The following is a 12,706-nucleotide window of genomic DNA, read 5'->3' as shown; positions in this document are numbered from 1 at the left end:
TTTGGGGGTGAAATTGAGGACTTTGGGGTGAAACTGGGGATTTTGGGGTGAAATTGGGGGTTTTGGGATAAAACCACTGATTTTTGAGGTAAAACTGGGGGGCTTTGGGTAAAATTGGGGATTTGGGGGTAAAACCGTGGGTTTTGGGGTGAAACTGGAGATTTTGGGGGTGAAATTGGGGGTTTTTTGGGGTAAAATTGGGGATTTTGGGGTGGAATTGGGGGGTTTGGGGTAAAATTGGGGATTTTGGGGGTAAACCTGCGGGGTTTGGGGTGGAATTGGGGATTTTGGGGTGAAACCGGGAGTTTTGGGGTGAAATTGCAGATTTTGGGGTAAAACTGGGGGTATTGGGATGAAATTTAGGGATTTTGGGGTGAAATTGTGGGGTTTGGGGTGAAATTGGGGATTTTGGGGTAAAATTGGGGATTCTGGGGTGAAATTGGGGATTTGGGGGGAAAATCGGGGATTTTGGGGTAAAAATGGGGGGTTTGGGGTGAGATTTGGGGATTTTTGGGTAAAACCGGGAGTTTTGGGGTGAAATTGGGGATTTTGGGGGTAAATCTGGGGGTTTGGGGGTGAAATCGGGGGTTTTGGGGTGAAATTGTGGGTTTTGGGGTCAAATTGAGGATTTTGGGGTGAAACTGGGAATTTTGGGATAAAATCGGGGATTTCGGGGTGAAATTGGGGGATTTTGGGGTGAATTTGGGATTTCGGGGTGAAACTGGTGATTTTTGAGGTAAAACTGGGGGGTTTCGGGGTAAAAGTGGGGATTTGAGATAAAATTGAGGATTTTGGGGTGAAACTGGGAATTTTGGGATAAAATTGGGGATTTTCAGGTGAAATGGGGGCTGTTGGGATAAAACTGGTGACTTTTGAGGTAAAACTGGGGGGTTTGGGGGTAAAATTGGGAGATTTTGGGGTGGAATTGGGGATTTTGGGGGTAAACCTGCGGGGTTTGGGGTGGAATTGGGGATTTTGGGGTGAAACCGGGAGTTTTGGGGTGAAATTGGGGGTTTTGGGGTAAAACTGGGGGGTTTGGGGTGAGATTGGGGATTTTGGGGTGAAACCGGGAGTTTTGGGGTGAAATTGCGGATTTTGGGGTAAAACTGGGGGTATTGGGATGAAATTTAGGGATTTTGGGGTGAAATTGTGGGGTTTGGGGTGAAATTGGGGATTTTGGGGTAAAATTGGGGATTCTGGGGTGAAATTGGGGATTTGGGGGTAAAATTGGGGATTTTGGGGTAAAAATGGGGGGTTTGGGGTGAGATTTGGGGATTTTTGGGTAAAACCGGGAGTTTTGGGGTGAAATTGGGGATTTTGGGGGTAAATCTGGGGGTTTGGGGGTGAAATTGGGGATTTTGGGGTGAAATTGTGGGTTTTGGGGTCAAATTGAGGATTTTGGGGTGAAACTGGGAATTTTGGGATAAAATCGGGGATTTCGGGGTGAAATTGTGGGATTTTGGGGTGAATTTGGGGATTTCGGGGTGAAATTGGGGGATTTTGGGGTGAATTTGGGATTTCGGGGTGAAACTGGTGATTTTTGAGGTAAAACTGGGGGGTTTGGGGTAAAATTGGGAGATTTGGGGGTGGAATTGGGGATTTTGGGGTGAATTGGGGATTTTTGGGGTGCAATGGGGGGTTCTGGGGGCGGGAAGGTCGGGGTTGGGGGGGGTGGGGCACCTCGAGGCAGCGGCTGACGTCGCGGATCTTCATGGCGTTGCGGATGGAGCGGATCAGGTTGGTGAGCTCCTCGTACCTGGGATCGATCGGGATCGGTTTGGGATCGATCGGGATCGGTTTGGGATCGATCGGGATCGGTTTGGGCCGGTTTGGGTTGATTTGGGATCAAACTGGATCAAGGTGGGATCAATTTGGGATCGTTTGGGCCGATTGGGAGCGGTTTGGGATCGGTTTGGGATCAATTTGGGATCGGTTTGGGTCGGTTTGGGATCGGTTTGGGATCAATTTGAGACCAGTTTGGGATCAATTTGGGATTGGTTTGGGTCGGTTTGGGATCAATTTGGGTCGGTTTGGATCGATTGGGATCAGTTTGGGTCGGTTTGGGATCAGTTTGGGTCGGTTTGGGATCAATTTGGGATCAGTTTGGGTCGGTTTGGGATCAGTTTGGGTCGGTTTGGGATCAATTTGGGATCGGTTTGGGTCGGTTTGGGATCAATTTGGGATCGGTTTGGGATCGTTTGGGCCGATTGGGAGCGGTTTGGGTCGGTTTGGGATCAGTTTGGGTCGGTTTGGGTCGGTTTGGGATCAATTTGGGATCGGTTTGGGATCAGTTTGGGTCGGTTTGGGTCGGTTTGGGATCAATTTGGGTCGGTTTGGATCGATTGGGATCAGTTTGGGTCGGTTTGGGATCAATTTGGGATCAATTTGGAATCGGTTTGGGTCAGTTTGGATCGATTGGGATCCGGCTGGGTCGATTTGGGATCGATCTGGATCAATTTGGGATCGTTTGGGCCGATTGGGAGCAGTTTGGGATCGGTTTGGGTTGGTTTGGGTTGGTTTGGGTCGATTGGGATCGGGCGGGGTTGATTTGGGATCAATTTGGGATCAGTTTGGGATCGTTTGAGCCGATTGGGATCAATTCAGGATCGGTTTGGGTTGCTTTGGATCGATTGGGATCCGGCTGGGTCAGTTTGGGTCGATTTGGGATCAATTCAGGATCGGTTTGGGTTGCTTTGGATTGATTGGGATCGAACTGGATCAATTTGGGGTCGGTTTGGGTCAATTTGGGTCAATTTGGGATCGATTTGGGTCAATTTGGGATCGATTTGGGTCAATTTGGGTCAATTTGGGATCGGTTTGGGTCAATTCGGGATCGATTTGGGATCGATTTGGGTCAATTTGGGATCGGTTTGGGTCAAATTGGGATCGATTTGGGATCAAACTGGGATTGATTGGGATCAATTGGCATTCCCAGGGGATCCATAGGGGATCCATAAAGGATCCATAGGGGATCCATAGAGCACCTATAAGGAACCCACAGGGGATCCATCAGGGATCTATAAGGGATCAAGAGATGATCCATAGGGGATCCATAGGGGATCCATAGGGGATCCATAAAGGATCCATAGGGGATCTATAGGGGATCTATAAGGGATCCATAGGGGATCCATAAGGGATCCATAGGGGATCCATAAGGGATCCATAGGGGATCCATAGGGGATCCCCAGGGCTCACCTCTTGTCGCGGGCGCTGCGCACGACGCGTTTGGTGTCCTCCTCATCCTCGCTCAGCAGCAGCGGCCTGGGGGGGGGAGGGGAGGCTTCAGGCCCCTCCCCCACCCCCTTTCAGGCCCCTCCCCCACCCCCTTTCAGCCCCTCCCCCCCACCCCCTTTCAGCCCCTCCCCCACCCCATTGGCCCCTCCCTCCTTGTGCTGCCCCTCCCCCCACCCCTCCAAAATCCCCATTCCCGCCCCTCCCCCACCCCCTTTGAGCCCCTCCCCCACCCCATCCCACCCCTCCCCCCCACTCTACTCCTCCCCCTCCCTTTAGGCCCCTCCCCCACCCCTCCAAAACCCCAATTCCCACCCCTCCCCCACCAATCCCAGCCCTTCCCCCTGTCCTGCCCCTCCCCCACCCCTTTCAGCCCCTCCCCCCCTTTTGGCCCCTCCCCCACCCCCTTTGAGCCCCTCCCCAACTTGGAGCCCCTCCCCCACCTCATCCCGCCCCTCCCCCTCCCTTCCGGCCCCTCCCCCCCCTCTGTGCCCCTCCCCCACCCCATCGGCCCCTCCCCCACCCCTCAGACCCCTCCCCCACTCCCTTTTGGCCCCTCCCCCACTCCCTTTGGGCCCCTCCCCCTCCCCCTTCAGGCCCCTCCCCCCTCTGTGCCCCTCCCCCACCCCTTTCAGCCCCTCCCCCACCCCTTTGAGCCCCTCCCCCCACCCCTTCAAAACCCCCATTCCCGCCCCTCCCCCCCTTTCAGCCCCTCCCCCACCCCCTTTTCAGGCCCCTCCCCCACTCCCTTCAGGCCCCTCCCCCACCCCTTTCAGCCCCTCCCCCACTCCCTTTCAGCCCCTCCCCCTCTCTGTGCCCCTCCCCCACTTGCTGTAGGGTCCCCCCGGCGCTTTCGGGGCCGTTTCGTCTCCGGACGCCGACGATTCGGACTCGGAGTCGGAGCCGGTGGTGAAGAATCGCGACATTCTCGCGACAGAGCGGTGGGGGAGGGGCCAAAAGGGAGGGGGCGGGGCCGCCTGGGGCCGGCAGCGAAGAAAAGGCACCAAAATCCGCAGGTTTGACCCCAAAATCCCAGCGGTCCGGGCTCGAATTCCGCGATTTCGCCCCGAAATTCCCAAATTTTTACCCCAAATTTCGCCCCAACATCAGCGATTTCGACCTCAAATCTGCCCGGTTTATCCCCAAATTGCCCATTTTGACCCCAAATCCAGCGATTTCACCCCAAAATCCCCAAATTTCACCCCAAATCCCCACATTTTACCCCAAAATCCCCGCATTTCACCCCCAAATCCCCACATTTCACCCCAAAATCCCCGATTTTACCCCAAAATCCCCACATTTCACCCCCAAATCCCCGCATTTCACCCCCAAATCCCCACATTTCACCCCAAAATCCCCGATTTTACCCCAAAATCCCCACATTTCACCCCCAAATCCCCGCATTTCACCCCCAAATCCCCGCATTTCACCCCCAAATCCCCACATTTCACCCCAAAATCCCTGATTTTACCCCAAAATCCCCACATTTCACCCCAAAATCCCCGATTTTACCCCAAAATCCCCAAATGTCACCCCAAAACCGAAGCAGTCCGGGCTCGAATTCCACGATTTTGCCCCGAAATTCCCCAATTTTACACCAAATTTGCCCCAAAATCAGCAATTTCGACCTCAAATCTACCCGGTTTATCCCCAAATTGCCCACATTTCACCCCAAAATCCCCACATTTCACCCCCAAATCCCCACATTTCACCCCAAAATCCCTGATTTTACCCCAAAATCCCCACATTTCACCCCCAAATCCCCGCATTTCACCCCAAAATCCCCGATTTTACCCCAAAATCCCCACATTTCACCCCAAAATCCCCACATTTCACCCCCAAATCCCCAAATTTTACCCCAAAATCCCCACATTTTACCCCAAAATCCCCACATTTTACCCCAAAATCCCCACATTTCACCCCAAAATCCCCACATTTCACCCCAAAATCCCCACATTTCACCCCAAAATCCCAGCGGTCCGGGCTCAAATTCAGCAATTTCGCCCCGAAATTCCCAAATTTTTACCCCAAATTTCGCCCCAACATCAGCGATTCTGACCTCAAATCTGCCCGGTTTATCCCCAAATTGCCCATTTTGACCCCAAAATCCCCACATTTCACCCCAAAATCCCCACATTTCACCCCCAAATCCCCAAATTTTACCCCAAAATCCCCGATTTCACCCCAAAATCCCCAAATTTCACCCAAAATCCCCACATTTCACCCCCAAATCCCCGCATTTCACCCCAAAATCCCCGATTTCACCCCAAAATCCCCACATTTCACCCCCAAATCCCCGCATTTCACCCCCAAATCCCCACATTTCACCCCAAAATCCCCGATTTTACCCCAAAATCCCCACATTTCACCCCCAAATCCCCACATTTTACCCCAAAATCCCCACATTTCACCCCAAAATCGAAGCGGTCCGGGCTCGAATTCCGCGATTTCGCCCCGAAATTCCCAAATTTTTACCCCAAATTTCACCCCAACATCAGCGATTCTGACCTCAAATCTGCCCGGTTTATCCCCAAATTGCCCATTTTGACCCCAAATCCCCAAATTCCACCCCAAAATCCCCAAATTTCACCCCAAAATCCCCACATTTTTACCCCAAAATCTCCAACTTAGACCCAAAATCCCCAAATTCCACCCCAAAATTCCTAATTTTACCCCCAAATCCCCAAATTTTACCCAGAATCCCCACATTTCACCCCAAAATCAACGTGGTCCAGGCCCAAATCCAGCGTTTCCACCCCAAAATTCCCCAGTTTTACCCCAAATTTACCCCAAAATCAGCAATTTCGACCCCAAATCCCCACATTTCACCCCAAAATCCCCAATTTTGACCACAACATCTCCAATTTTACCCCCAAATCACCAATTTTGACCCCAAAATCCCCAAATTTCTCCCCAAATCCCCGATTTTACCCCAAAATCCCCACATTTCACCAAAAAAGCCCTGATTTTGCCCCCAAATCCCCAAATTTTACCCCAAAATCCCCACATTTCACCCCAAAATCGAAGCGGTCCGGGCTCAAATTCAGCAGTTTCGCCCCGAAATTCCCAAATTTTTACCCCAAATTTGCCCCAAAATCAGCGATTTCGACCTCAAATCCGCCCGGTTTATCCCCAAATTGCCCATTTTGACCCCAAATCCAGCGATTTCATCCCAAAATCCCCACATTTCACCCCCAAATCCCCAAATTTTACCCCAAAATCCCCACATTTTACCCCAAAATCCCCGATTTTACCCCAAAATCCCCACATTTCACCCCAAAATCGAAGCGGTCCGGGCTCAAATTCAGCGATTTCGCCCCGAAATTCCCAAATTTTTACCCCAAATTTCGCCCCAAAATCAGCGATTTCGACCTCAAATCCGCCCGGTTTATCCCCAAATTGCCCATTTTGACCCCAAATCCCCAAATTCCACCCCAAAATCCCACATTTTTACCCCAAAATCTCCAACTTAGACCCAAAATCCCCAAATTCCACCCCAAAATTCCTAATTTTACCCCCAAATCCCCAAATTTTACCCAAAATCCCCACATTTCACCCCAAAATCAATGTGGTCCAGGCCCAAATCCAGCGTTTTTACCCCAAAATTCCCCAGTTTTACCCCAAATTTACCCCAAAATCAGCAATTTCGACCCCAAATCCCCACATTTCACCCCAAAATCCCCAATTTTGACCACAACATCTCCAATTTTACCCCCAAATCACCAATTCTGACCCCAAAATCCCCACATTTCTCCCCAAATCCCCAATTTTACCCCAAAATCCCCACATTTCACCAAAAAAGTGCTGATTTTGCCCCAAAATCCCCACATTTCACCCCAAAATCGAAGCGGTCCGGGCTCAAATTCCGCGATTTCGCCCCAAAATTCCCAAATTTTCACCCCAAATTTCGCCCCAAAATCAGCAATTTCGACCTCAAATCTGCCCAGTTTATCCCCAAAATCCCCAATTTTCGCCCCAAAATCCCCAAATTTCACCCCAAAATCCCACATTTTTACCCCAAAATCTCCAACTTAGACCCAAAATCCCCAATTTTCGCCCCAAAATCCCCAAATTTCACCCCAAAATCCCACATTTTTACCCCAAAATCTCCAACTTAGACCCAAAATCCCCAAATTCCACCCCAAAATTCCTAATTTTACCCCCAAATCCCCAAATTTTACCCAAAATCCCCACATTTCACCCCAAAATCAATGTGGTCCAGGCCCAAATCCAGCGTTTTTACCCCAAAATTCCCCAGTTTTACCCCAAATTTACCCCAAAATCAGCAATTTCGACCCCAAATCCCCACATTTCACCCCAAAATCCCCAATTTTGACCACAACATCTCCAATTTTACCCCCAAATCACCAATTCTGACCCCAAAATCCCCACATTTCTCCCCAAATCCCCAATTTTACCCCAAAATCCCCACATTTCACCAAAAAAGTGCTGATTTTGCCCCAAAATCCCCACATTTCACCCCAAAATCGAAGCGGTCCGGGCTCAAATTCCGCGATTTCGCCCCAAAATTCCCAAATTTTCACCCCAAATTTCGCCCCAAAATCAGCAATTTCGACCTCAAATCTGCCCAGTTTATCCCCAAAATCCCCAATTTTCGCCCCAAAATCCCCAAATTTCACCCCAAAATCCCACATTTTTACCCCAAAATCTCCAACTTAGACCCAAAATCCCCAATTTTCGCCCCAAAATCCCCAAATTTCACCCCAAAATCCCACATTTTTACCCCAAAATCTCCAACTTAGACCCAAAATCCCCAAATTCCACCCCAAAATTCCTAATTTTACCCCCAAATCCCCAAATTTTACCCAAAATCCCCACATTTCACCCCAAAATCAATGTGGTCCAGGCCCAAATCCAGCGTTTTCACCCCAAAATTCCCCAGTTTTACCCCAAATTTACCCCAAAATCAGCGATTTCGACCCCAAATCCCCAAATTTCACCCCAAAATCCCCAATTTTGACCACAACATCTCCAATTTTACCCCAAAATCACCAATTTTGACCCCAAAATCCCCACATTTCTCCCCAAATCCCCGATTTTACCCCAAAATCCCCACATTTCACCAAAAAAGCGCTGATTTTGCCCCAAAATCCCCAAATTTTCACCCCAAATCCCCAATTTTGACCCCAAAATCCCCGATTTTACCCCAAATCCCCAAATTCACCCCCAACCCCCCAATTTTGACCTGAAATCCTCAATTTTACCCCCAATTCCCCAACTTTGACCCCAAAATTCCCAATTTTCGCCCCAAAATCCCCCCATTTCGTCCCGAAATCCCCAAATTTCACCCCAAAACCCCACATTTTTACCCCAAAATTCCTCATTTTTGTCCCCAAATTTCACCCCCAAAACCCCACATTTTTACCCCAAAATTCCCCACTTTTGCCCCAAACTCAGCGATTTCCCCCCAAAATTCTCCATTTCTGCCCCAAATTTCACCCCAAAATCCCCAATTTTCACCCCAAAATTCCCCATTTCATCCCAAATCCCCAAATTTTACCCAAAATCCCACATTTTTACCCCAAAATTCCCCATTTTTGCCCCAAAATCCCCCCATTTCGTCCCGAAATCCCCAAATTTCACCCCAAAATCCCCGATTTTCGCCCCAAAATCCCCCCATTTCATCCCAAATCCCCAAATTTCACCCCAAAATCCCCGATTTTCGCCCCAAAATTCCCCATTTTTGTCCCAAAATCCCCGATTTTTACCCCAAAATCCCCACATTTCCCCCTCACCGAACACGCCGCGCTCACGGAGCCGCCGCTGAGGGAAAGGCGGAAGCGGAAGTGACGTCACGACACGACGCGGATACCACTTCCTGTAATAACCACGCCCCCGGCGCAGCGCGCGGGGGACGCTGGGAAAGCGAGTGCGGAAGCGGCGGGAAGGAGCCGAAAGCGGCGGATTTTACCCCAAAACCGGCGGGGTTTGCACCCCCCCCCCCCCCCCCCGAAAAATTCGCGTTTCTGGTGGAAAGCGAAAAATCAACTTCTTTCCCTCAAAAGCGGCGGTTTCCGCCTCAGATTTCAGGGGTTTTTACCTCAGAGTTCGCGGGTTTTGTGGCGCGAGAGGCAGGACTTTTTTACCTTAAAAACCAACGATTTTTACACTGAAACTGACGGGTTTTATCTCAGAATTGGCGATTTTTTACCTCAGAATTGGCGATGCTTTTTAACCTTAGTTCTGACGATTTTCTCGCCTCAGAATGTGGAGGTTTTTTACCTCCGAATTCGCGATTTTTTACATCAGAATTAGCAATTTTTTACCTCAAAATTAGCGATTTTTTTGTCTCAAAATTGGCGATTTTTTACCTCAGAATTGGCGATTTTTTACCTCAGAATTGGTGGTTTTTTACCTCAGAGTTGGCGATTTTTTACATCAGAATTCTTGATTTTTTTACCTCAAAATTGGCGATTTTTTACCTCAAAATTGGCGATTTTTTACCTCAGAATTGGCGATTTTTTACCTCAAAATTGGCGATTTTTTACCTCAGAATTGGCGATTTTTTACCTCAAAATTCTTGATTTTTTTACCTCAAAATTGGCGATTTTTTACCTCAAAATTCGCAGGTTTTTACCTCAGAATTGGCGATTTTTACCTCAAAATTTGCAGGTTTTTACCTCAGAATTGGCGATTTTTTACCTCAGAATTGGCGGGGTTTTTAACCTCAGAATTGGTGATTTTTTACCTCAGAACTCGCAGGTTTTTTACCTCAAAATTGGCGACTTTACCTCAAAATTTGCAGGTTTTTACCTCAAAATTGGCGATTTTTTACCTCAGAATTGGCGATTTTTTACCTCAGAACTCGCAGGTTTTTTACCTCAAAATTGGCGATTTTTTACCTCAAAAATTGCAGGTTTTTACCTCAGAATTGGTGATTTTTTACCTCAGAACTGGCGATTTTTTACCTCAAAATTCGCTATTTTTTACCTCAAATTTGACGATTTTTAACCTCAAAATTGGCGGGGTTTTTACCTCAGAATTGGTGATTTTTTACCTCAGAGTTGGCGATTTTTTACCTCAGAACTGGTGATTTTTTACCTCAGAACTGGTGATTTTTTACCTCAAAATTGGCGATTTTTTACCTCAAAATTCGCAGGTTTTTACCTCAGAATTGGCGATTTTTTACCTCAAAATTCTTGATTTTTTTACCTCAGAATTGACGATTTTTAACCTCAAAATTGGCGGGGTTTTTACCTCAGAATTGGTGATTTTTTACCTCAGAGTTGGCGATTTTTTACATCAGAATTAGCAATTTTTTACCTCAGAATTCCCTGTTTTTTACCTCAGAATTGGCGATTTCTTACCTCAAAATTGGCGATTTCTTACCTCAAAATTGGCGATTTTTTACCTCAGAATTGGCGATTTTTTACCTCAAAATTGGCGATTTCTTACCTCAAAATTGACGATTTTTTACCTCAGAATTAGCGGCGTTTTACCTCAGGATTTGGTGGGTTTTTACCTCCGAATTCACGATGTTTTACATCAGAATTGGCGATTTTTTCTCTCAAAATTGGCGATCTTTTACCTCAGAATTGGCGATTTTTTACTTCAGAACTGGTGACTTTTTACCTCAAAATTGGTGATTTTTTACCTCAGAATTGGCGATCTTTTACCTCAAAATTGGCGATTTTTTACCTCAAAATTGGCGATTTTTTACCTCAGAACTCGCAGGTTTTTTACCTCAAAATTGGCGATTTTTTACCTCAAAATTAGCAGGTTTTTACCTCAGAATTGGCGATTTCTTACCTCAGAACTGGCGATTTTTTTTCCTCAAAATTGGTGATTTTTTACCTCAGAACTGGCGATTTTTTTTCCTCAAAATTGGTGATTTTTTACCTCAGAACTGGTGATTTTTTACCTCAGAATTGGCGATTTTTTACCTCAGAACTCGCAGGTTTTTTACCTCAAAACTGGTGATTTTTTAACCTCAGAATTGGCGATCTTTTACCTCAGAATTGGTCATTTTTTACTTCAGAATTGGCGATTTTTTACCTCAAAATTGATGATTTTCTACCTCAGAATTAGGGAGATTTTACCTCAGAATTTGGTGGTTTTTTACCTCCGAATTTGCGATTCTTTACATCAGAATTAGCAATTTTTTACCTCAAAACTGGCGAAATTTTTATATCAGAACTGGCGATTTTTTACCTCAAAATTCTTGATTTTTTTACCTCAGAATTGACGATTTTTTACCTCAAAATTCGCAGGTTTTTACCTCAGAATTTGGTGATTTTTTACCTCAGAATTCCCTGGTTTTTACCTCAAAATTGGCTGGTTTTTACCTCAGAACTGGCGATTTTTTACCTCAAAATTCTTGATTATTTTGCCCCACAATTGGCGATTTTTTATCTCCGAACTCGCAGGTTTTTTACACCAAAATTCACGATTTTTTTCCCTCAAAATTACTGTTTTTTGAACCCCACAATTCACTATTTTTTACCCCAAAACCAGCGAGTTTTTCCCCCTCAAAATCACCGAGTTTTACCTCAAAATCCAGAAGTTTCGCAGCCCAAAATTCGCGATTTTTTACCTCAAACTTCACAACGTTTTTAGTTCAAAAATCACCGTTTTTATGTCTTCAAAACCAACCATTTTTATCTCCAAATTCACATTTTTTAACCTCAAACTCAGCGAATTTTTAACCTCAGAATTCACGATTCTTACCTCAAAATTCCCGATTTTTTTGAACCCCGAATCCACCATTTTTCACCTCAAAATTCTCCATTTTTTATTTTGAAATCAACAATTTTTGACCTCAAAATTCCCTTTTTTCTCAACTTACAAATTTGTGATTTTTCCCCCTTAAATTCAAGAACTTTCACCTCAAAATTGGGAAGTTTTGACCCCAAAATCAGGAAGTTTTGACCCCAAAATTGGTGTTTTTTCACCCAAAATTTTCAGCATTTTTTGACCCCAGAATTGGAAATTTTTCACCTAAAATTGGGAATTCTTGACCCCAAAATTTGGGAGGTTTTGACCCCAAAATTGGGTGGTTTTCACCCAAAATTTTGATCATTTTCTGACCCCCAAATTTAAGATCTTTTCACCCAAACCTGGGAATTCCTGACCCCAAAATTTGGGAGTTTTTGACCCCAAATTGGGATTTTTTGGACCAAAAATGGAGAATTTTTCACCCAAATTTGAGATTTTTCAATCCCAGAATCTCAAATTTTTGACCCAAAAATTGGGGGCATTTTTACCCCAAATCTCCACAACTTTCAACCCCAAAATCCGAAATTTTATCCCAAAATTTGGCTCTTTTTGACCCCAAACTCCCCAAACTCCAGAATTTTTGCCCAAATTTGGGATTTCCCCCCCCCAAATTTGGGAATTTTCACCTCAAATTCGCAATTCCAGACCCCAAACCGGGATTTTTCCCCCCAAAATCGAGGCTTTCCCACCCCGAGGCGCCTTTAGTCCCCAAATCCGCGGATTTCGCCCCAAATCGGCG

The 12,706-nt window shown here is 46.6% G+C and overlaps 1 protein-coding gene across 2 annotated transcripts in view; it reads right to left on the bottom strand.

Moving 5' to 3' along the window:
• EIF3CL (eukaryotic translation initiation factor 3 subunit C like) overlaps window positions 1–9,028 on the bottom strand; it is a 55,276-nt gene extending 46,248 nt beyond the window's left edge. For both annotated transcript variants that reach the window (XM_082300136.1, XM_082300137.1), the window contains exons 1-4: window positions 8,988–9,028; window positions 4,060–4,208; window positions 3,196–3,261; window positions 1,681–1,756 (exon numbers count right to left, since the gene is read on the bottom strand). In XM_082300136.1, coding sequence (XP_082156262.1) covers window positions 1,681–1,756; window positions 3,196–3,261; window positions 4,060–4,157 — 240 coding nt within the window. In that variant the 5' untranslated portion in view covers window positions 4,158–4,208; window positions 8,988–9,028. The remainder of the gene's footprint in view (window positions 1–1,680; window positions 1,757–3,195; window positions 3,262–4,059; window positions 4,209–8,987) is intronic.
• Window positions 9,029–12,706: the final 3,678 nt, after the last annotated feature.

This window comes from Coloeus monedula, assembly GCF_965178545.1.
Source record: "Coloeus monedula genome assembly, chromosome: 37".
Classification (NCBI taxonomy): domain Eukaryota; kingdom Metazoa; phylum Chordata; class Aves; order Passeriformes; family Corvidae; genus Coloeus; species Coloeus monedula.
This window is presented reverse-complemented; position numbering and strand designations above follow the sequence as displayed.